General features: G+C 36.5%; 2 protein-coding genes across 3 annotated transcripts; both read right to left on the bottom strand.

The window, feature by feature from the left end:
- Positions 1 to 850: 850 nt before the first annotated feature.
- Positions 851 to 12,973, bottom strand: LOC103983007 (uncharacterized). Of its 2 annotated transcripts, none has more exons than XM_009400129.3 (6): positions 12,534 to 12,973; positions 9,251 to 9,321; positions 5,802 to 6,652; positions 4,253 to 4,376; positions 1,598 to 1,923; positions 851 to 1,498 (listed from the first exon to the last, which is right to left on the bottom strand). In XM_009400129.3, the coding sequence occupies exons 1-6, from the start codon at positions 12,835 to 12,837 to the stop codon at positions 1,375 to 1,377; spliced, it is 1,800 nt and encodes a 599-aa protein (XP_009398404.1). In that variant the 5' UTR covers positions 12,838 to 12,973; the 3' UTR covers positions 851 to 1,374. The 2 variants fall into 2 exon arrangements, with proteins under 2 accessions (XP_009398404.1, XP_009398405.1); XM_009400130.3 differs by having other exon boundaries at positions 4,253 to 4,373.
- A 763-nt stretch (positions 12,974 to 13,736) lies between these two features.
- Positions 13,737 to 25,559, bottom strand: LOC135663492 (DDT domain-containing protein DDR4-like). Its single transcript, XM_065176835.1, has 12 exons — positions 25,092 to 25,559; positions 24,880 to 24,990; positions 20,848 to 20,934; positions 20,731 to 20,768; positions 20,561 to 20,642; positions 18,903 to 19,009; positions 18,605 to 18,761; positions 16,547 to 16,639; positions 16,278 to 16,401; positions 15,175 to 15,217; positions 14,884 to 15,069; positions 13,737 to 14,795 (listed from the first exon to the last, which is right to left on the bottom strand). Exons 1-12 carry the CDS (start codon positions 25,542 to 25,544, stop codon positions 14,078 to 14,080), a joined length of 2,199 nt encoding a protein of 732 aa, XP_065032907.1. The 5' UTR covers positions 25,545 to 25,559; the 3' UTR covers positions 13,737 to 14,077.
- Positions 25,560 to 25,578: the final 19 nt, after the last annotated feature.

The following is a 25,578-nucleotide window of genomic DNA, read 5'->3' as shown; positions in this document are numbered from 1 at the left end:
CATCATCCAACATATTTTACTCATATACATTGAATTACTGAAATATAATTTAAAAAAAAACCCTAAAGCTTGTTCTACATTTTCTATTTCAAAGCAAAAGATTTTTTTTATATATTTAGATATATTAGAGAAAACAGAGGAACACTCAGCTACCACATACATGAAAACAGTGAGCTACATAGAATATTTATAGAGCAATGAACTCTTAATTTTTGACGGAATATGAATTCCTTATCCTCCGATCGATCTGTTTTTGGTCAAGGGATAAAAAAACATCGATCTTTATTATAGGATTATCTTGTGAGAACTTGTGATCTACTAAATAAATCTCGGTTTTGTTCGTCCGTAAACTCTACTCGAACTCTTTCACTGACTTCATCTTCAAAGTACATGCAAGCCTCGACTATCAAGAAACCTAAAGAATGCACGGACGTGTATGCAAATGAGAGGATGAGGGTGACTATATCTTAGATGATACAGCTTGTGAGAAAGACATGATGGATCCAACAAGATGACAACAAAAAGATGATAAAAGTATAAGGATGACAATAATACTCGGAATCACAAAAGAAGAGAAGAGTATGAATTGTTTAGCAAATCTTCTTGGGATTGGCAACGAAGAGATGGCTTCCATGTCTCTTCCAATTGCAAGGAGCCTCTCCAACGCGGCCTTCCCCAATCTTTATTGGGGTCACTGACTCTTGAATTAGCTTGTGTTTTCTTTGATAAGATGCACATGCTTTGCCCATTGAAATCATGTTCACAACCATCATGTTCACAAATTTACCAATTAGTTTTGTGGCACCCGAAAGCATATTATAGGCAAAGGGAGAAGCCACAAGCACAAATATACAGCAACCAAGAATAAGAATCACATGATTTTAAATGTGTTTAGTTTCTCCATTGGTACAAGCAATAACTAATGAGATATAAATACAGAAGTTGATGCTTCTAGATGTAACAGGGAAACATGTAGATAGCGCTATCTGTTGAAAGAACAAGTGTCTTGCAATTTTTGGATGCCTCCAAAAACAAACACAGTCACTTTTGTGTTTGCCCCAATTGAGCTATTCTTAGGGAAGGAGAGTCATTTTGGTGATGGGTTCCGGTATTTTCTGATGCTCTCCACTAGCCCTCTGCAATGGTCAGCATTACATAATTCTCAGGAAGGAGAGTCGTTCTGGTGATGGGATCCAGTATTTTCTGATGCTTCCACTAGCCCTTTGCAATGTTCAGGATTACACAACGATCTAATCCTATTTTGTCCTCTTCGTAGGATGTGTACATGACTAGAATCAAAATAGACAACACAATAATATGCACAATGACAGTAACCATGATAAGTTCCTAAATAACCACCAATAGTGAAGGTCTCTATTGTTGAGGTGATGTTAGTTTATTGTGCTCAGGTTCATGTTTTATTGTTGAATCTCCACCCATCAATTCATGAAAGGAGGCCTCTACTTTCACTGGTTGTGTTCTCATGCTATACGCATTCCTGCAATGGAAGACAAAGAGTCCATAATTACATATCTAAAGCACCGGTATAAAAGATGTGATCCAAGCATGTCAAGAAAATGCATCATCGTAGTCGTACTGTGCTTGTAGTTGAGGAAGTTGGACATTAGACATTTGTTTAAACTGCTGGCCTGATTGAGCATGCTGATTTGACATAGATATCTGGTGTCGTAATTGTAACTGTTGTTGTTTATTAAGTGTGCTGAACATGCTCTCCATTGGAGATTCCGTCATGTTTTCTAACTTGACATCCACCATGGGTTGATCTTTGTCCATGATGACCATAGATCCACGAGGAGTGGCTACTTGACGGCGGCGTAATTTGTCCCATTGCTGCTGCTGTTGAAATGCTAAGTTCTGAGGATGAAGCAACTGCATCTGTTGCATTTGCATTTGTCTCTGGATCTATTGTAAACATCTAATTTAGTTCTCTTACTGTTTGAAAACACACACAAGAGGAAGAAAAAAGGAAACAACCTTTCGAGGAAAAAAGTAAGCATGTACACACATGGAACTGATATGATACATGGATATGTTGGCACATAAAATCTTTGGAAATAAGATATGATATAGAATGGTTGAGTAAATAAAAATGTTTAAATATATAAGCACGATATACGTGACAAGGCTTATCAATTCCTAGAATGTTTGAATTTTGGTTACATGTCATGATAGACAATATCAAGTAATTAATTAGCACCCTAACATATTCATCATACAAAAGAAATATTGTACCTTCAAGAATATAAATAAAATACCAAATACTTATCATAAATGATGATCATATAATTATTTTGACTACAACCACCATAAACTAGTACTTAGTACAAACAATTTACAAAGATTTAACCAATCATATACAAATCTGATGAAAATAAAATATCAATAATCAAGAAAAATGAAAGTTATCTCATGTAAGTATATGTGAAATGTCCTCAAGTGTCCAATTGTCAATAACTTTTTGAAGATTAAATACTTTCAGGGGTATCCAGCACATTCTTAAAAGTATCCAACAAACCGTCTCCATATGTATAAGATATACACATGGCAATCAATTCAAAGTATCTACATTTTAATGGCAGACTGGAATCTTTTATGAGTATCTACTGCAAGTTCAATTGCAAAACATTACTTTCAGGGAAGAACACCTGTTTCTTATAACCATAAACATTTTCAAAACCCTAATGAAGATAAATATTCTCAAACTTCAAGTTGCAATCTGTTCTTGGAAACATTATGAACTCATTGTAAAGAAGTTAGCTGAAACTCTCATCTGTATGTCTTCCTATAATTATCTCTAATGCCCTTCTGATGATAGCTTCCCCTACAAATCTCCAATCTTTTTGCTAGGAAGGATACATCTGGCTACCTTTTGTGATGATTGCATTTCCTCTTTGTTAATCCAATATTTTGATGACATGGATTCATCTGGCTATTATATATGTTAAGGACACAAAAATTAACACTTACAACTGTATATGAACTCCAAAAGCAATTAATCAATAAAGGAAAATCCACTTTAACTTCTCAAATCAACTCCACTTCATCTTCAACTCCATCTCAACTTCTTAATTTATGCATCTGGACCAACTAAAAAGTAAAACTTATAGCCATAAAAAAAGTTGCCTTCTAAGAAGTAATCATAAAGATAGAGAGAGTAAAATGGGGTGTGCAAACATTTCTATGTGCCATATTTTCTATGTTTTCATATGATTGAAGCAATACAATTAGGAATCCTCCCCACTATTTCACGAAATTCGAGCTTTACATTTGAATCTTAAATGGCAAGGCAATCATAGTTTAAAAGGCTTTTTTTTTGTTCACTGTGTTACATTTATAAAATGATATTAACATTAAGGATGAGGCTACCATGCAATAGTCAAATAAAAGCTAAGAGAATGAAGAGGACAGGTATAAAATCTTAAATGAAATGATCTAGCTGGATATTATGGTTGAAAGAAGTAAAGAACTATATAGTCTTTTTCTACCATACTGTCTACTACTATTGTATGGTATTGATTCTCATCAATGAATTGCTGATCAAGACCTCAGATCTACTTATTTTTGTTTCATGGCAGAAAAGAAACATAATTTGAGCACTCTAGAGAATTGGATTGCGGCATCCGCTAGACAATTTTCTTCCTCAGTGCAAGCATTATCTCAAGAGCAAGAAATGATGGTCAGGTTTAGGAGTCAACAGGCTTGACAACAGTATGACCAGAAAAGATCAAGACACTCATTAACTATATAGTCAAACTACTTACTATGTAGGATTGCGTGCAGTAATGGATGTAGCCTTTAGTCACGATCATTATCAATTTACTTTCAGTAAAATAGTTTGACCGATCATTAATTATCTATATTGTTCAATCCATGTATACCATGGGCCTGCAACTACTTCAAAGACATTCCAGGAAATGCAAAACTCGAAACATAAAAGTACCTGAGATTAATACACTCACTAAGATATACAATTGTCATGATTAAATCAAAATCATGACCATAAAAAATTAAGCATAGTACAAATTGTATTCTCCACTTAGTTCTTAGATTTGTACAAGGACCACATGAGCTAATTCGGTCAAGGAATGCAATGCCAAGTTATACAGCCTTCTCACACAGAAAAAACACAGAACTTATTGGTATAACCCTTGAGAACATTTTTCTTTAAACTGTATTAGCCAGGAGCAGAAGTATTCAACTAATAAAATATGCAACAGGGGAATTTTCTTACTTGTTGAGCTTGCAAAATCATGTTCTGTTGTGGTGATTGCATCACACGAACATTTTGATGTGCATGCTGAGTGAAGCCCTTATTACCATCCTTAATAACTTCTGATAAGATTCCAAGGTTACTGCTAAATAAGAAATCATCACAAGCCTTGTTTGAATAGGGGGGAAAAGTTGACCAATACAGGAATAACATAATACTACATATGCTCAATCAGGAGAAAAGCCTCATTTAGATATTACCTAGTAAATGGATTACCTTTTATTATATTCACTTTTTCTAGTTGAAAATCTAGAGTCTCACATTACTATTTTATAGACATTCAGAATATGTATTTTGCTGCTCATAATTTGGATTTGCAACCCAAAGAACCAAATAGGCCAACATACTGTTCTTCATATAATTTATTCACATCGTCAAAGAAAGTTATCACCAGTGAAACTATGTGATTTAAATACAATCTATGTTATAACCTTGCAGAGCTCAGTAAATAGTCAGATAACTCTATCTTCTTGGCAACAAGCAGCTTTTGTCAAAGCACTTCATAACAAAGATGTAGAATTGGAAATTAACTCTCAAGGTTAGCATGCATGAGAAGATTCTTCATCAGCCTTCTAGATAATAAGCCAACCACATCAATCTCAATGGAAGAGTATACATAAAATTTGCTCATTTTGCAAATTGTAAGGATTGTTTATGCAGTATAATTTCCATAAGTTACACATGCCAAGTGCCATGTACCATTTCATACAAAAGTCAGACCTTTGCAAACATATTCCATGGAGCAACATGAAAGCATGTTACAGGGAACATAATGCATCAACAATGGCTAGATATATTTGGTATGTGTCATGGCAACATGATTCCTCATATCTGGAGATTCTACCAAGCTTGCTTCTACATAAGCAGAATTTCTAGTTCCAAAACTAGAACAAATTAGATATGCACAATTCTTGGTAAAAAATGAAGTTTAGTTGAACATGTATTATGCTGTTTCAAAGACCAAAATACCCATGGTGGTGAAAACAGTAGTAAAGAGCATAATTAATATTTGCAGTAGCACTTGCAGACAAACTTAAAAAGGCAGACCAGTGCATGCAGATCCAATAATGCAGGGTTTGGATAGAGTCAAGATTAGCAATCTTGTCCTTGCAAGGAAAGAAGTTATTTCCATGACTAAGAAGAGCCGATGCTTCTGAGGACAAACATGGGAAACATATAATACAGAATATCTTTTCAAAAAGTGGACAAAAATAAAGGTCTTTACCCCGTAGGTGCCAAGCTTATGTTGAGTCCTTTTTTCCGATTGGCCTTTTCTATTAATTTTTGTTTTGCATTTTCTTTGTAGAAACAATACCTTTGTTTCTAACATCTTCTAGAAAGATATATATTTTCTAATGTTTCATGTTGTATGATGCAATGTCTTGACCACAGGAGAAAAAAAAGACACTTGAGGAGAAAAAGTTTACCACGTCTAGTCTCTTAAGAGAAAGAGACAACCAAGTACTTGAGATCAGATGCATACATGAGTGCACGATAGTAACAAACATACCTATATCCTGCAGTTTGCAAAAACATCTTGAGGAGCTCAATTGATGAGAACTGCCTTCTGTAGCTATCACTCAAAAGCTTCAAGCTGCGGCCTAATTTACAGATATGACTACTCAAAATTTCTGAGAAAATTTCCACCGAGAATTCAGATCCACCTTCAAAACCCACCTTTGCCAATGTACTCGCTACTACCTTGCGAGTCATCTTGGATGCTTCCTCAGGACCAAGTGGTTTTTTCTCCGTTCCAGAACCATCTTTTCCCCTATATTTACCTCCAACCTTATGATATTCAGGCATGATGCCAAACCTTTCAATCATCGCCGGGCTCCGGCTTATTATGGTAGGCAAATTATCAAGAACCTCACGAACTTCAATATTCTGATTCTTCTCTGTGCCATTGCTTGGTGGGATAGCACTATCAGGTACACAATTAGAAGGGAACATTATTTCTGGAAAAAAGGTATAGTCTTCATCAGTCAAGTTAGTTAAATTAGAAGCACTCTTTGAATGCATAGAAGATCCATTTTCTGCCATAGGAACCCCAGTAGCCACATTCTGATCCCCTTTAAATGTTTGTCTCTTCCTTTTATGTGTATCACATAGCTTGAGGAACATAGACATTCCCTCGGATGTTCTCTTCTGTGGTTCCTTGTCACAATACGGGAATGTATGATGTCTCATTCGGTACTCACGAAGAAATTGGCTATACCATGTATCAAGGCGATCCTCAAGCCTATGCCTTGGGAACGAATTTATATTGTCGCCTTCATGGTACTTTGGCCCACTATTAGAAGACCTCTCATATGAATGCTCATTCACTTTGCTGGTGGTGAAAGCTGTTTTAATTTGAATCTACATCAGTCAAGAATTACATTGCTTATTAGCAGAAGGGGGAAAAACAATATGTTATATGTTCTTTACTTCCAAAAAAACGATAATTATAGATGAAAACGAATGCATAGGATTTTTGGTTAATAAATTAAGGCAACAATTTATAATTTAGAGATAAATACTTGAGATTCAAACAACCATGAATTCAAAGGCTTCAACAGTACAGAATAAATGTTGAAGCAAGAAACTACATTTAAATATGAATATGTTTTGATTTTTCATTGACATGAATGTTGAAGCAATATTGGTCACAGATCATCACCAAGCAAGTGAGCATGCAACAGAGTTTGGCATAATTATTAAAGCATTGGGGTATCTTGGTTGGAGGAAGTGGCTTACCCAAGGTGAAATTACAATGGAGATGAACTGCTTTAACTGTTTGCTTTAAAGAACTGAAAACCAGCAGAGACAATGAACTTACGCCACAAAGCCCAGTTTCTTAGAAATAATTTACATCATCTGAGAACTAAGGTCGAAGTCATTTTGGAAACTGAGTGCCCATCTACTAATATATTTCACTATTTCTCACCTTCCAAATGAAGTGAAAATGAAACACCATTTCCAAAAGCAGACCCCCAACAGGTCCACATGAGTCTCGTGTGCGCCACCCCCCGTTCTCTCTTCACTTTGATCCTTCACCTATCCAAGATAATAATAATAATGGAAATTGAAGATCCATTTTTTCCTTTTCAAACTCATATATACTTTTCTTGGTTTCTGGATCCTTTTTTGGATTTCATATATCTTAAATTTTTGGATCTGTTTCTTGGGATCCTGTAGAGATCTGTTCTAATTTAAGACACTGATAACTGGAAAAATTAACTTCCAGGGCATGAAAATTGACATTATGGTTCAAAAAACCACCATGACCAATTCATATTGGATGGTAAATACCAGTCCGACAGTGAACCAGGATGTGGGCCAGCCCTTTTCGGGTGGCTTGGTCAGCTTCAAGGATCACTGCTCGGTAACCAACTAAGACCATATTTGCCATTTGGTTTTTGCCCATTATTGAGCCTGGACCATGCAGCAAGCCACCTTCTGGTTCGGTTACTCCAAGAGACCCATGCTGGGGTCTCCTTGGGGTCTTTAAAGAGGGCTAAACAACCCTCTTTAACTCCTCTTCTCACACTCCTCTCATACTCTCTCAAATCTTTAAAGAGCTCACTTTATCAAGAAGGTTCAATTTTAAGATCTGGTCCGTTTTTTCTTTCAAATTAGGTAAACATCCATGCCTAATTTCTTAATGTAATCTCTTTTGTTTGTTGCAGTTATGTTGGGATTTGTTTAATGTCTTCCATCCAGACCTTTTTCCCTAATTAAAGTAGGCATGAACCTTGAGGATCTAAGCTACATCTGCGAGGATGAAGACTACATCCTTGTGGATCTATCCAAGATCTTCTCTATTTGGGTCTTCACAGCAAGGTAAAGTGTCACAGTCAATTAATCCTATTAATGCAAGTGACAAGCAATATATCCAGTTCGACAATGAGACACCATCACCCTCATAATATGCATCTCATGAGGTCCATGAAGATAGAAACGACATGGACAACAGAACTTCTACAAATGGTAGCTGGCATGAACAGTTACATGTTCCTGTTATGCACACACAAACAGGTGGTACGCGGACCTAGGAATAATATTTCAGACATGCTACCAGGGACACGGATCACGAAATACATGGATCCATATAGCTTGTTTGTGACTGCAAAGATAGGAAAGAAAAAGGCAATTGATTCATACAAGAAGATGAGATGGAGCCTACATGCTGTCAAATATAATAGTGGTGCATCATATTCACAATCTTCCTGCCATCTTGGATCTCATAACCAATAGTTACATTGTGATAATTGGTATTTTTTCAGTCAATTGCATTGTGACATACAACAACATTATAGTGACAAGAACTGTAGCTCCAGTGCGCTACATCCTAAAAAAGTGACAGGCCATCTAGGTGAAAAATGTCAGGAAGAAGTCCAAATTAAAAACTTACTGCAGTGCATCATGAAGCAAACAAGACTTAACAGCTATCTGTCAACTAGGAAGCATGGTTAAAAGAGACCATTGGGGTTTTTGCCTACTCCAATGTAGAATATCAGATCTACTGCAGAAAAAAAGTTATAGTGTATATGCATCCAGATGGCCACTTTAGGAATTGATCTAGAAAGTAGAAACAAAGCCTAGTTCTACCCATTAAAAAACAAAGGTCCTAGATCGCATATATTTAAATACTCTCTAGCAATCACATCCAGTGTGTCCAAGAGGCAACCAAATGAAATTCACATTTTTATATATGCACATGAAAGTGGTTGCATGTGAATCTACTGTTAAACAAGAAAGATACATATATTGCTTTGCAAAAAAAATAACAATACACAACTCTTCCTAATGTATGAAATTCTTCTAAAAATAAGATTCAATTTGCTGTTAAAATATGATAGAAAAGTTTTGGATAAAATGAATTTAATAAAAATTAAAACCAAAATTATGGATAATTAGCATTTACGTATAGTTGTAAACAACTGCATTATGATTAATAAGGTGGGCAGAGCTTACTTCATGTTGAACACCATCTTGTTGATCATCTTCCAATGAGTAATAAATATCATCCCCATGCAACTGCAGATCTGAAAGAAAGTTTCAAAAAGGAACCTAAATTTCAGAAATGAAAAGAAATATGGATGATTAGATCGAGAACAGATTGATGTATGATAATATGGGTAAAAAAAAATGATAATCATTCTCTGGAGAGTGAAGTTAATAGTCTTCATTTTAATCCCCATTTTTCAACATAATCCTGTAAAGAAGTTACTCTAAAACTAGAAAGCATAATAATTTTAATAAAGCATCTAAACTCTCGAAGCCAAAACAACTTTAATAAAGTATTTAAATTCTTCCAAGGACTGTTGTCCTATACCAACCATGGCTGGATTGATACCAGTCAGTATCGATGTAGCGACACATGGTACATCGGACATACCAGAATTTCGAGAAGATGGCTGAAAAATCAGTTGAAATTAAAAAAAATTATTTCAAAATTTTCTTCTCATATGTTTTTGGTATATAAATTCAATAAAGTATATCTAAGATATCACGCAATAGAAATTCTAAGCTAATGTGAACAAAGATAGAAATTATTATCTCTTCGGACCCATTGAAGAAATCTATTGCACAGTCCTCTTCATGCTAAAATACCTCTAATTAGAACTTAACTAGTCACTAATCCCTAATCAATCAATAATTACCAATAATCTTAGGCTAATTACATGAAATTATGATAAAACACGTAGACATTAGGTGAAAATCTTAAATTGAAGATAACTACCACCTGATCTCAAGATTCCAAGCCACTTTGATTCAAATCAACCTCCATTAATCACAACTTGAAATCAAAAGAGTGAGAAAAAGGGTAAGAAGTGAGATTGAGAGTGAGAAAGACAGAAATGAGAGCGACAAAGTGTGTGAGAAAGAGAGTGAATGAAAGTAAGAGAGAGTGAGAGGAGGCAGCCAAGAGGGCGTTAAATGACCTCTAAAAGTGGGCAATGATCAAATTCGACTGTTGGCACATGGTACCAGTCGAAAGTGGACCGTTATCAACCAGTACAACTGTTACTGACTGGTACCATTTCGAATTTTGGCTGTGCCACCTGGTACAGTAGGTGTCCCAGCTGGTATGCCTTATACCACTGATTTCACCCAAAATCAGCTGGTCCAGGTTTCAGAAAATGTTAGACCAATTGTACTGCCCATACCATACCTTTATGGGTGAAATTACAGTCCTTGCTTCCAAGATAATAGTGACAGATAGTGAAAAGTTCGAAATATAAGAGCCTATTCTTATGTTTAAAAAAAAATGGAAATTAACATATAAACAATGTAAAGAATGTCAGACAGATTAAATTGGCATTACATAAATCTGTCAATCATAAATTAACAACCATAAAGTCCATTTCAGTTTCTCAACCAGTATAAGTTAACACAAAAAATGTTAATGTTACGTTCCACAAGGGCAGTCTGTGTCACTGAACAAAATAAAGAAAAGGTTGTGGTGATATCAGATCACCAAAGAAGGATGTCATAGCACCTAGATTCTGGTAACAATCCATCAGACACCAACAGGAACTTTTGTATTCAATTGAGGGCAGTGAATTTGACAATTTCGTAGGATGTTTAGGGCAATTCTCTGTCACTTGTCGCTCTCCATTCTCACTCCTCTCATTTACGTTCCACAAGGGTAGTCTGTGTCACTGAACAAAATAAAGAAAAGGTTGTGGTGATATCAGATCACCAAAGAAGGATGTCATAGCACCTAGATTCTGGTAACAATCCATCAGACACCAACAGGAACTTTTGTATTCAATTGAGGGCAGTGAATTTGACAATTTCGTAGGATGTTTAGGGCAATTCTCTGTCACTTGTCACTCTCCATTCTCACTCCTCTCATTCGCCTTCTCTCCATCTCTCTTCCTCTGCAAATGCTACTGAGGCACTAGAGAACCATCAGCTTCACCTTGAACACATTGCTATCGTGGAACTTCACAAGGAGAGGAAGTAACTAGACATGATGGGTCTGCAGCAAAGGCAGCAGTGTTAATGATAATGGTGGTAAGAGAATAACAGTAATCTAGGCATGGTGGTCCTAATCACAGAGGAGGGCATAAGTGAAAGGGTGGATCATTGCAGCAAGGGCCAAGGGTATGAATGACCATAGAGGAGTATGCAGAAAATTGAAGTTAAATAAAGCTTAGTCCAATTTTTGACCAAGATAATGAATTAAAAACAAGCTTTTGTTGAAAAATATTAGTCTGATGCTCCTTTACAAATCAGGGACACTAGGAATTTTACAAATGTAGACAACTTTGTATCCCAAATGCTTTTCTTCCCTTAAATCCATGATGATTTGACATTTCATTGTAAAAGCAATTAAAACTCTACATGTTACTTTACCCAAAATGTTCCACATGGGCAAAAATACTTCAATGTGTAATATATCATTCTTCTGTCAGAATCTAATAGCACACTCAGCATGTAGACAACCTTCTTATTAATTCTAACAACTTCTTTAGTCACAGTTCGCAACAATTTAGTCACCGAATATTCAGTTCAAATACACCACAAGAATACGATAACCTTATACATGACATACATTCTAGTACGAATATTCTTCCATTGGATTGTACATCCTGGTAAGAACATGTTTCCATCAGCTAACACTATTCAGTACTCACCTCCATGAATACATTGAAAAGATACTCAAAATTATCAGAATATACCCTTCAAAAATCACACTAGAATGGATGAATCCAGTTAGCATCCAAAATATGAACAAGTGATTTCCTAAAAGACATTTTCATCCAACACTGGAACAAGAAACAGACAACACATAGTAGATAGTTGGAACCTCATCATCAGGTCACATGGTCAAAAGTCCAAAAATGAGTTACTTGCTATAACTGAAAAAAAGCAAAACAAAGAAACACATATCAGCAAAATATTTGTAGATCATTCACAGCACACACACGATGTTACGATTTGTCCTCTTCAGAATATCAATCAGAGGATCAAGTTACTAAATTGTCTCTGAATAGCTAGCGTAACGAGATCCGTAACCCCACCGGTTAACAGAGATAATCCCTTCTTCGACTTCCTTGCATTTAAAGATGCTTGATTATGATTAATTACGTATAAAATTAACATTTAATTAAAAATTAAAGCCGCAAGAGGAAGAAACAATCGTAAAAAAAGTCGATGCTTTTGTTTCATCCACCGGGGAAAGGTAAGAAACAGCTCTATTCCCGAGAAACCTAAATGAAGGAAACTAGGGGAAGGGACGGCTTACAATCGGGGTTGAGGTCGGCGAGGGAAGGGGCGCTGTTTCCGGCGGCGGGGGCTGGGCGGAGGAAGAGGGCGGCGGAGGCCTTGTCGAAGAGGAGGGCGCGGACGCGGAGCTGTAGGTGGAGGTGGGCCCGAGAGGGGGAAGGCGAAGGGGAGATGAAGGCGTCCCAGGCGGCGGGGGAGGCAAGGTTGTGGGCGAAGGCGGAGTAGGCGGCGTCGCCCAGCCACGCACGCCACGCGCCGCAGCCCTCGAGCCGCCGCGCGAGCTCGTAGCCCCGGCCGTCCTCCCCCAGCAGCGACGCCGCCATCGGGAATCGATGGATCCGATCCCTCCCGAGACGAGGCCGAAGCAAACCCTCCTCTCCCTTCTTCGTTCAATCTTCCCCCTTCCTTTCACTTATATTTGTTGGCAGCAGAAGACGCCGCACGGATTTTGGACAAATCCGTCCGAGAGGAGGAATAAGTGAAATCACTCTCTCACAACAACGGAAGATTTATTAGAATCAATATTGTTTTGACTTCCATCACAGAGCGATCGTCTTTAAAAATAATAATAATAATTTAAATAGTCATTATTGAATCAATATTGAAATTTTTCTAAAGCTCTTGGACACGTCGTTATTGAAACTAATTCAATTATATATATTATATATATATATAGGTCAAATTTATAATAATTAATGTTATCAAACCACAATAATATTTTAAATGTGCTATTCAAATAATTTAAAACCATATTTTATTTATAAAATTTTAAGGATAATGACTACAAATATGATTTTTTTTTTTTTACTTTCATTTTAGAGATGTTATTCACAAGTACGTACGAAAAAATTAAGAAGCGAATTCTGAAATTTTAATACCAATAATGAAAATGTTAATATGAAATGCATATACTGTTTATATTTAAATTTGGTGATACATATCTATTGCGCTGTTTTTTAATAGTATTTATATTTCAAATAATATATAAAATATTATCCAAAATTAACGTAAAGGATTGACAGTACACAAGAACCCAATACTGCCAAAGGATTGACAGTAGATTCTAAAGACATGAAAATAACCTTGAAATATGACAATGAAGTACACGTTAAATTTTAGACAGTCACAATATGGACTATTTCTTCATAGAATTGCTACATGGATCGCTATCCTCTCAGCTAGAGTTTAACATTGTGCCTCTGCATGACAAAGAAGGCAACAATTAAATCCAGAAATTCTGGCAATTGATCAGCATAAAGGCGTATTATACATCGATACAATGAATTACTTCCTCAAAATTGCCATCGCGTATTAATAGAGTTGAAATCTCAAACTTCCAAGAGGCTGAGTACCCATCTACATTCTACACATTTGATCTCCAAACCCCAGTTCTGCAGTGGATGCGGATTGCTAATAGATGTTTTGTCATCTGCAAGCTCGTGTTGTGAGACTTGATGGCTTTCATGAACTTGTAGCAACCGTTGGTTCCAGACACCAGAAATTATCGTAAGCTAATACTCCATCAGAGCTGTGAATAAGCCAACCTGTTCTTCGGCAGACTCCCTAGAAGTCGCCTGTATCTTCATCCTTGGTGCTAGGGCCATCATCAAAACCTGTTCCTGGAGCAAGCTCGTTCAGGTCTAGGAACCTAATTTTTTGGACACCATCACCTTCGTGTCGGTTTCCATCTGTCTTTTCTACTGATTGTTGCTGCTCTTTCTGCTCAGCCTCAACATGGTCCATGGTCATCTTGTTCTCTGCTATTTCTTGACTGCCTTCTTCATCTTCATTCTGAGATTCTTGACTTTCTGTTGAAAGTTCCAAGTCATCAGATGCATCTGTTGCATTTGACTTGCTTGGCTTTGTGGAATCTGTATCTGTATCAGATAGCTCATATTGACGGTAATTTACACGTGTTCGCATAGCTCTCTTGCTACGTCTTAGGCCTGTCTGGAGTTCATCAACTGATCTCAATTTTGTTTCCCGCCTAGTTCGATTTGGCAACGTCCTATGATGATTTGGCTCCTCCACATCTTCACTAGTACTCAAAGAAAATTCCTCTTCCTCATCATCTTCTGCATTTTCCTCCTCCCACCGGTACTCTTCATCCCCCTCGGAACCACTTGATGCCTTTCTCTGTTTTCGACTTCTCAGATATTCCTCATCATATACTGCTTCGCCTACGATGTCATCATCACTGTCAAAGTCTGCATCAATATCAGAAACAATATCCACAAAATCTTTCTCCAAGTATCTCTGAGGTCTTTTCCTTCGCCTATTGCTGAGTTCCATGAGTGCAAATGTGACTCAGATATAACAAATTATAATTTGAACTATACATCTCAATATAAGCACAAAAGAAAAGGTACCTGCGATCAAGAGGCTCATCCTGGTGTTCTACATCAGTTTCTTCATTGTCATTTGACTTCGGGGACTGTGCATCATAGTCAACTAGATCTATTTCTGAAGAGCCATTCCATTTACCATTAGTAGATACCTCAGTTCTCCCAACAACTGCTCTTCTAACGACATTCTCAGGTGAGCTCTGTCTTTTCCTAGATCATACAATGTAAAATCGGAAGAGTAAAGGATAAGCCCATATTCTTCAAAGAATCAATGACATGCAGTATATATATGGAGAAAGGAGATGGTATACATACTTGGTAATTTTGATAGCTTCATTGATGGAGCGGTCATAATCATCTGAAAAATTGTTTAACATGTAACTTTCACTAGAAATCAGAAAAGAGAACCTAAACAACTACATTTCAATTAATCAGGAATAATCAATATCCTTAAATGCATCCACCTTTTAAAACTCAAAACTGCCAATGTCAAACGTTCACAGGATCAACTTTTCCAGCTTAAGCATATCTAGCCATGTCCTCTTCCAGATAATTTAGTTCTCATGTACATCAAAATCACCAAAATAAACACTTATCATAGTGCACAAAAAACTTGAGCACGACATCTTCGAGCCCACATTTTTCCACACAGGAAATACTGGAACCTAGTTCAATGACAAGCTTATGTATGACAAAAGACCTGACTCACCACAGGAGCTTCAAGGATATGATTCACGAGATACAAAGAACTGGATACCAAGAAATTGGATTTCGCCCAGACCGGTATGTAATGCCTGCCTTACATTTATCTATACATTTATTTCCTTATCTTTGACAAATTAATCAACGGAACACCAGCTTATTTCACTTCAAATTGATCCTAGACTAATTACTCAGAGCCTTAGCCTATTGCAGTAGCCTCCAAACAATATGATTACATCGTACAACATCAACATTTAACACAACAAAACCTCCCAATTAACAATAATAATCATGGTGCCTATCTCGAGGAATCAGAAACCAAAATGAGAAGTGGTCTATGGTAATATAAAAAAGGTCAATGGAATACATAGTTATTTTGCCATTCCCTCCCTAAAACCTAGTAATATATAGAGAATTAGTATGCCAACAATCAATCAATTCAATATATCTAAAAGCACAAGGTTTTTGTGATACATTATAATAGGCTAATAGCATCCTAATTTCTAGAGATTATAGGGTTTCCACAACCAAAGAGAAAAAGGGAAAATGAGTGTGACGGCAATACATGCATCGTAGACACAATATTATGATAAAAGCACAAGAGTAAGCTAAGCAAGTAGTATAATCAAAACATTGTTCACAACATATTAAACATTGTGTTAGAACATCATAGTAGAATATCATTAAACTTTAGATGGTAAAATTAAGGATCTCACCAAAAGTATATGTGACAGGTTTTCTATCACGAAGAGCACGACCTGACGAAATTCCATCAGCAGTAAAAAGGCTGTCGAGGAGGAGGGCTTCTCTGTGTTGCTTTTTCAACAGCCTCTCCTTTTTCTGTTTGAATGACCAAAATATCAGAACAATTAGTAGACATTATTGACTTTAAATTATGCAAGGCTATTACACAATTTATCGAATACCATAAACAAGGCAATTAAAATTTAAAACCATAAGTATTAAGGTAGAAAGAATCCCATACTTTATGAATTTTTTCAATTTCTGGCAATGAATCAATCTTTAGTTTCTTCCCAACAGAGGCTTCTGTTCTATTTTTACTTGAAAAGAGTTTCTCCTGGAAACACACATAGAAAATTAATATGTAACAGCTGAGACATACAAAAGAGGAACTAACAAACCACCACTGATATCTTACATGATATACATTAACAAGTTTACAGTAAATGCATGAGCTAGCAAGACGATCATGCATTTGAGATGGTACCGCCAGAAATCAAGCCAAGATATCTCTTGTTTCAGTTGACAAGTATTGATGCAAAATGGAGGGCTGTCGTAGTGCAAACTCAAACTTTAATTTAATAAAAAGTTTTATCGCCAGACTCAGGCAACATACAAATGCAAAAGTAATTAAATAAAGAAATAACATAAAAAACACTATACGGTTTCTTTCATCCAAAAATTCATCATATCCCATTTTAGTTGTTTAAGCGCCTTAAAGATTTATTTCCAAATTAATCATTCATCTATAGCTAAGATTGGAAAAGATAAAGGATTTTATATTATCTTCAAGTTGAACACTCATCTAAAACTACACAAAAGATATGATCTTATCTTATCATCAAAAGATAAAAGCTATAATAAGACAAAACTTATCCTAATAAACCCAACATCAAAATACACCAATTAGTGTTGTCAAAAGCATTAGCACTATAAGGCGCCAAGGTATCTTTTTGCTTGAGATGCTAGGAGCTTGCCTAAGCATGGCAAGATGCCTTACATAAATTATAAAGAATTGCTAAGGATAAAGATGGAAGAGGAGAAGCAGCGAATAGAGGAAAGAAGAAGAGGATGGGTAGAGAAGCAGGGAAGGCAGCGACAACAATGATTGTTGGTGTGGAGAGAGGAGAGAAGGACAAGGAAGAAAAAAAGAGGGAGGAGAGTGACAGTGGAGATGATTTTGGCTGCAGAAAGAGGACAGGAGAAGATAAAAGAAGAGGGTGGGAAAGGTGGGAGCAGGTACAAGTGCTACTCATGGAGAGAGGAGACTAGAAGAAGAAGAAGGAGGGAGGGGATAAAAAAGGGGAGAGAGGATGGAGACAATAATGGAGCACCAACAAAGAGAGTACAAATAAGAGGGACTGAAGAACAGAGGCGGCATATCAACAAGAGAGGATCATAGAAGAGGTAATCAACAGTAGGGGAACATAAATCCCCTAGGCCATGGCATGAACAAACACAATAAAAGTAACTAGGTTGGATCTTGCACATTGAATTGATTATTGAGTCAGATTCGATGAATTTGGGTCCACAAACCCAGATGGGCGGGATACCCATGCCTAAACTGAGGTTGTCACCTAAGCATCCAGGCGAGCATTTGAGTGACGCTTAACAACATTGAATGCAATCCAAATTCCAACAAGCTAAAAACTTCTTTTTAATTGGGATGCATTAAATACTATACAACATGGCTTATCAAAGAAGTATTAAGCAGCATGACAAACATAAGGACATACCAAAAAAGCATACGACAGCATGTAATATGTAATTTATATTATTGAAACATAAGGACATACCAAAAAAGCATACGATAGCATGTGAATACTATCGACAATAATATCAACTCTAAGAACCCTAAAATTTAAAAACTTTGTTGTGTTTATTGAATAAAGCACTAAAAACAAAGGTCACGACCTTGATTCAACAAAGGAAAGAACTCAAACCTCATAGAGCAACAAAATATGTAAAAAATGTTCATGCATAAGCCATAAACAGAATATGACAGAGGCACATTAATGAAGCAAACATAAACTTATTTTGTTTTCCTCAGATTTCTCATGAAGTGCATTGTTAGCAACCAGCAAAGTATAACAATACTATTAATTATGAAAGCAAAGGAAGATGAATTTACCTTACCAAGATTAAAAAAAGGAAAAAAAAAAAAAGAACATTAACAAAGGTATTGCTGAATTCTGCAGTTCATTTTCTTTTATTCCTAATGGTTATAAACAATTTATATTAGCTGCATCACCATGAGCATTGTGCAGTTAAACTACCAAACACCCAACAAGGAGAAACTCACTGAAACATCTTGAAATTCATCTAAGTTGGTTGCAACAGTTTCCCACTGAAAAGATATAACAGGGGCAGATGATGATCCCTTTGTCCTGATCTTTTTTGCTTCAACCCGTCTAATCTCCCGATATAATCGATGGCCAATAATTGGATCATCTTCATACCTACAAAATAAAGAAATTAAGCAATTGCCATATTCCAAATCATGAAACATGCAATATGACTATAGGGAAAGTATTAAGGATATAAACATGTATAAGATCTGGGGTCACTTGCAAAGATAACAATGAAGGTAATCAGGCTACCAATAAGAAATCCCATGTGAATCACCACCAATCCTTTCTTTGCGAAAGGCTGAGAGTTGAATGCCTCGTTTTAAGGAGTTGTCGATAAAATTCCGAATATCTTCTTGCTACAAAATGCAAAATATGAAGTCAGCTTTCAGTATCAAGTGGACCCAACCAAAAGCTATTTAAAACTCAGTTCAACATAGTTGAGGCTCTACTGTTATAGTTCAAATACAAAGCCATACTGTTGGTTCATAAAAAAGCTGGAAATTTGGCATCATAGTGGCATTTCTACCATATATAGTGCCACCCACAGCATATGATACAGTACAAAAAGTGTATGCAAAAGGCCCAAGCAGATGATAAGGAAAAAAATGGCCAAAGAGCAGCATATAGGGTGCCAGCAAACCATGAACATTTACAAGGAGATAGTACTGATTGACAATGGTCAAAATACTGGTCCCACACTGATATTAGAACTCTATTAAAATAGTAAATGTTGGTACACTCCAAAAATATTTTAAGATATTATTAAATATCGATACGTGGTCAGTATACTGTGATATCTACATTTTCCTTCTTTTTCAGTGTCAATGTTTTACTATTCTACATTGCAAGTTTTTTATTCCTTGATTTATGATATTTGAGTAGGCAATGTTTACATCAAAGAAGTGAAGAAAAAGTTGAGGGGAATTTCTTTCAGTTTTACAACAACAACAAGCAGCAATCTTTCAACTATTTAAGGATGATGGCATGGATCTTTTATACCATTTAATCTGAAGGACATCTGGCGATCACATTAAGTCCCCTATGCTCCTCTCCACTGTAAACATCCATTTGTTATTCTGTAGGTAACATATGCATCAATCTCTCTGTTTTGTATAATAGATCTACCATACATAAAACTGTTATATACATCAACTTCTTATCCATCTACCTTACATAACATATTCAATTCTTCTCTTAATATTATTAAAATCACATTTCATTGTATTTAGTCTAAGATCTACTTAATTCAAAAATATTAGTTTCCAGTGTTTGGCTCTATAACAAGTTTAGCATTGATTAGATCTAAACTCTCATGGGTTATCTTGCATATGATTGGTAAATTCATCCATTACTAACATAAAATGGTAAAAACTTAAAGTTGATCCTTGATATAGTCCTATAATTAAATAAAACTCGCTACACACACTCCTTATATATCCTTGGTAAGTCCACTATTACAAATATCTTTTACGACATCAATATAATTAGGCATTGCATCTTTCTTTCCTAAGACTCACCATGATAAATCTCTAGCAACTCTACTATAGGTTTTTTTTAGGTCAATAAAAAGAATATGGAAATTGTTCTTTTTCTCTCTACATTTTTTTCATTAATTCTGATTTAATAAATAAAAATATTCATGACTGATTTTTCAGTATAAAATCAAATTGCTTCTTGAAATATTCCTCAATCACCCTTTCTCAAAGTCTACATGACATCAAAGGAACCCTGAAAGAATAAACTTCATTTGCATAAAGAACAATCGGAAAGAGGAACTAAGCCAGTCTGTGCAAGGAAAAGGAATTAGCTATACATTTTTCAACTTGACACTCAAGATAGAAGCCCACATTAAACAACAAATCAGAGGTAATGTTATTCATGGATGAAGATTGATATAGTAGAAGCACCTCAACACGTATGTCACACAGTGCTTTCAAAATCAGTACACGTGTCCCAGGATCAAGAGTCTTATATGTCTCAATCTCTGCCCTGGAAAAAAGTATAATTTGAAGTAGTGTCAGGCTGTCAGCTGAATATGCTATATGTAACTTTAAACCCCCTGCATATTCGTACTCACCCATGGGATGCAACAATTGGTATCTCACCATCAGCAACCTGCAGCAAATAACAATTAGCTTATCCCATAATATGATCTCTTTGGTGTAATACTTTTAGCATCAAACAAGCTGCATACCCAGTGCCACCAATCTCTTAATTTCCTGCAGAGTACTGTAACCCAGGTTGCACGCCCTAATGCCATGCGAGTTACTGGAGGAATTGCCTATCAACATGCCAATGGGATAACAACAATAATGCATAATCTAACTTTTCTTAACAAATTCATATAAATCCATCTTTCTCAAGTAATAATCACGTGAAGTTACAAAAGAAAATCACGGCCAATAGTATCCTAACAATGCCAACAGATGAGAGATCTGTTTCCCAAGCCAGGATGGTACTCAAACTACATTACAGGAAAGAAATAAACAAACATAATAAATCATCAAAAGCAAGATCTATGGCTTGAGCATGCACAGAAAGATTAACCGATGCTGATTATAAAGCAAGATAATTTTAACGACATAATAAGCATGAAAAACCGAAAAACCCCAGTTACCTGGATAAGATGTTACTCCTAACAAGCACTAAAATAGAGACCATACATAAAGGATGCTAAAGTATAAACTAGCGAGTACTTCAACTTGCAGCTCACCAAAACTCGATTGTTATGAAATATATTATAAAAGAATAAAATTCATGATGCACTTATTTCTACCTCCTTTGTCAGCTGAACTACATCCATATGGTGAATATATTCAGTCATCAGAAAGGAAAAGCAAGGAGGATAGTCAGTTCCTTTTCCATGTAGGAAAAAAGCAATAGTCCCTAAAATTGGTAACTAAAACGACCCAATCAATGGCCTCTTCATGTAATTGAAACCAACCACTGATGCAGCATTAAAAAAATAAAGATTACAGAATTTGATCAGAAGTATTTTTGTTGTTCTGCAGTAAGAACACGCTTGATGTTGGTGATTCTGAGCAATGTATAAAAGCTTTGTACAATACAGGTTCTGATACCTTGTTAGACTGGTATGGTACCGATATAACAAATTATACCATCCTATATTATTGAAAGCGCGAAATGATCCAAAATCAGTCCTTGGTCGGACTGGTAAGTACTGGACAAAACATACCAGCCTGACCAGTATCTAAAATGTTGATTCTTAGTATCGAATAATTTATAAAGCAGCTGTGTCATGTATATACTCTTAATGTTGATCCCACCTATTGTCCTTCAAAGAAATCTAATCAGCTGATACCTAAACATCGCAAACAGCAAGCAGCTTGCATAATTACATCATATTTAGCCCATGACTTATTAGGCAGTCAAGCTTAATTTCTTCTCAAAGTAATGAGCTGCTATTATTTAGAGAACAACAGAAAGATATACCTCATCTAATTTTGCACCGAGAACCCCTACACAGTTCTAACATCTAACACACAAAAAACAAACTGACTTTTTCCTAAAAATGCTGATCATTTGTGAAACCAAAGACTTTCTACAGTAAGAGTTTCTGCATAGACCTAGAAACAAGTAAACACAAGAAAATGAGTAGCAGTACTGGCATGGCTAATTTCTCAAGTGACTACCATTTAGCAATAAGTTACTATAGAATTTTGATGATGAAAATTTGCAAATTTAATGTAAAAATGTTGCAAAATTTCAATCTGATAGTCATTTAACACTTTTGAAAAGGAATTTGACTTCTTGTTATTAAAAACACATGACACTTATTATATAAGATATCAACCAAAAGGCATTTCAGCATAGTCGCATACGTAGATTTTGGAACAGTAAGCATAAGCTTATCATTTCATCATAGATTAGTAGGAAATTAAAACAAGAAGCAATAACATTTTGCTGGAAATCTACTATGTTCTGTTGAAATGCTATTTCTTTTAACTAAAAAGCATAATTTCAAGTGACAATGAAGCTCCTTTTGTTACAAACAGAGATACTTGATTTTGGAATTAAATGATTCAACATGTCCAGTATTCTGGGAATACAAAGTAAGACAAGTCCTTCCATAACAGTAACACTTCGGTCACAGACGACGCGTTCAGATGAGTTTTGTGGTCATTTTAGGCTCATTGGCTGAAAATATTCTACCATGATATTCATACGCAATTCAAGAACATTATTGAGGGGAAGAAAGTTAAAACAACCTCGTGTCCTCAACATTCAATGAAATATCCAGATAAAAAAATAAGCTTGTGCACACACAAAATCGCAAATAAAAACTAATTTGCAGCTTTCTGGAATTCATGCATCTATTATGAAAGAACCAAATAATAAGTTGTGACATTTAACTGCCAAAACTCATAGAATAATTTAAAATCAGACTGAGTTCAATGATAGAGCAAAACTTTAGGTCGAAAAAATTTTATGGCAAGTTTGATTTTCCAACCTCTAAAAACTTGAAACAAAAACCTAGCAACAAAAAGCTAGGGCAGAATAGGGGCTTACATGAATAATACATGTCATAACTCGAGGTTATAACTCTCCATGAACCCCTCATAAATCTGACTTGAAATGATTAGATAAATAAAAAAATACAGATTCTCAAAATAAAAGAAATACAGGTTCTATGTAGCTAGTTATCTTTATGTATAATGCAAGCTACCAACTCTCATTTTGCAGAAGAAACCAATTAGTTGGCTTAAGCTTGGATAGATCTGATAGTTCAGGTCAATTTCAATCCTATTTAGGTAATTCATTTATTGCCGACAGGAGAGAATAACAGCAGTTAAACTTAAAAGTCAAGCTTCAGTATAAATTCTCAATGTCCTAGTATCATCATTTCTTTTGGTAGTACTTCTGCAAGCACTTAGATATGGTCGATGTTCATAGGGCGACAGGGGTTTTCTAAATACATATATGTTATGAAATCTATACCAGTAAGGACTTATTCTTAAGTTCCACAAACTTTGAGGTATTTTAGCACTTTAAATAAGAGGCCTTTGTGAACCCAAAAGGATGATGACACTTCTATTTTCAAATTCTTTTATATTTTCAGTATTTATCCACAGTAGTTTAGTTTGCAACTTTTACTTTCATGTAACTGAACATTTGGAACTGTTTTAGTTAGCATAACTTCAAGGAGTATGAAAACATGTCAATGTCATCATCTTAGAATTTTTCCCTAGGAGTTTCACAAGAACTAAATAATAATGAACATTAATGACGCATATCACCAGAATAACTCAATTCATCTCACTTCTACTTTATATATCCTCAAAACAGAACATGGTTCTGATTTTGGTGCCTATGGGTTGCACATTTACCATGATATCCAATGAGTGAGCAATTGTGTAAACAATTAATATAAAACTACATCAAAGAGCAGGATCATACCCTAGTCCAACAAAGAGTGAAAGTTATGTCACATTTCTAGAACTTGGGTCTACCCAAACATCATTAAGGAAATCATCACTACATATTCCATGATTAGGATATTACTAACTTAAAATTGCAATTCATATTATTGATATCATATAGCATAATTAATGCTCTTGAACCAAGCCTTCCGCTGCTTAAAACAAAAACCTGGCACTTAATGAAAATGCAGCAAGGTCCATTTAATAACAAATTAATTGAGAAAGAAGAGTGTGTGCCCCACATACAAAGAGATGCAGTTCATAGAAGAAAAAAAATTCGAGAAGCAAGAAATAATTGTTGGCTCTGTCGAAAGGTCTTTCATTTAATTATTCCAGAAAGTGCAAATTATTCAGCAATTGTAGTTATTCTTGATCATTGTGGCCAAACCATTCCTGGACAAAAACCAAAGTGTTCATTACCAGACACTCCAGACCTTATGTTAATGAGTCAAAAGGCCAATGCCACCGACAGGATAGACAGAAAGATCAAGAATAGAGTTGCAAAAACCCACACTGATCCAGCGAGCCAGATAAGTTGCAGCTAAGATCTTTATTAGTAAAGTATCAGGAGGTACAATTCAAGGAAAGAAGTGTCAGCTTTTCAAGGAAATTCGCATTCAAAATCTAGTTATCAAAGAGAGAATTTGCAATACGAGAGAATCAAATTTGCAAGAGAGAAATTCAAAAACTTTACAGTTATTGAAACGACGATATGCAATGTAACACAGACCAGGACGACCGAAGATAAAACTACAATCTTTACGTTCAAACTAGAAAGAACGAACCTTTAGCAGAGGCATGTGCACGTCATCCAGGGTGCTGTTTGGCGTGATCAGCGCCGTCTCGAGTTCTTCAGCCGAAAACTCCATCCCAATATTAAGCAATGGTCTGAAAACCTAGGGAAACCAAGCAAGAACATAAGCAACCCTCACAAACCCTAGCGAACAAAGCAAGGTCGCCTCGGGAGGAGGGAGCTTTACGGCAGGGGGGCGCTCACATGGAGGAAGTTGAGGACGGAGGCAAGTTCCCACATGGAACGGAGCTCCCACCGGGGCAGCTGCGACGGCGGCGGGGGCTGGACGAGCGGCATGATCACCCGCCCAGCCTTCTGCTGCTGCTCCTTCTCCCGCCGGGTGACGGGGCGGCGCTCCGGCGGCGGGGGCCGAGCGGCGGCGGGGGGGCGAGAGGTGCAGGCTCGTGGGAAGCGGGTCTTGCGGGGCGAGGGGTCAGCCTGCGGCGGAGGCGGCTGGAGGTCCTCCCCCGGGGAGGAGGATTCGTCCGCGGCCGGGGGCGGCGCGGCCGGGGGATCGTCGGGCATGGGAGCGAAAATTAGTTTAGATGGGGGGAGATCGGGCGGCGGGGAGGCAGGGGCGGCGGCGGGGGGCCGGTCGAGGAGGGAGGAAGAGGAAGAGGGGAGGAGGCGACGGCATGGAGAAGAAGCGGAGGCCATGAGAGGAAGGGGAGGGGAATTAGGGGAGGTTGGG

Source organism: Musa acuminata, chromosome BXJ1-4 (genome assembly GCF_036884655.1).
Source record: "Musa acuminata AAA Group cultivar baxijiao chromosome BXJ1-4, Cavendish_Baxijiao_AAA, whole genome shotgun sequence".
In the NCBI taxonomy this organism is placed as follows: domain Eukaryota; kingdom Viridiplantae; phylum Streptophyta; class Magnoliopsida; order Zingiberales; family Musaceae; genus Musa; species Musa acuminata.
Note: the sequence above shows the minus strand (reverse complement) of the source record. Positions and strands in the feature narration are given on the sequence as shown.

What these genes read in the sequence shown, in the direction of transcription:
- LOC103983007 (XM_009400129.3), bottom strand. Translation starts at nt 12,837, where the DNA reads ATGGCGGCGTCGCTGCTGGGGGAGGACGGCCGGGGCTACGAGCTCGCG. An exon ending in AAGATGGTGTTCAACATGAA is followed by an intron (nt 6,653 to 9,250) that starts GTAAGCTCTGCC and finishes TGACTGATGTAG; the next exon opens with ATTCAAATTAAAACAGCTTT. An exon ending in TTGCAAACTGCAGGATATAG is followed by an intron (nt 4,377 to 5,801) that starts GTATGTTTGTTA and finishes TTTCTTATTTAG; the next exon opens with CAGTAACCTTGGAATCTTAT.
- LOC135663492 (XM_065176835.1), bottom strand. Translation starts at nt 25,544, where the DNA reads ATGGCCTCCGCTTCTTCTCCATGCCGTCGCCTCCTCCCCTCTTCCTCT. An exon ending in ATGAATTTCAAGATGTTTCA is followed by an intron (nt 16,640 to 18,604) that starts GTGAGTTTCTCC and finishes GTGTGTTTCCAG; the next exon opens with GAGAAACTCTTTTCAAGTAA. An exon ending in AAATTGAAAAAATTCATAAA is followed by an intron (nt 16,402 to 16,546) that starts GTATGGGATTCT and finishes TCATTCAAACAG; the next exon opens with AAAAAGGAGAGGCTGTTGAA.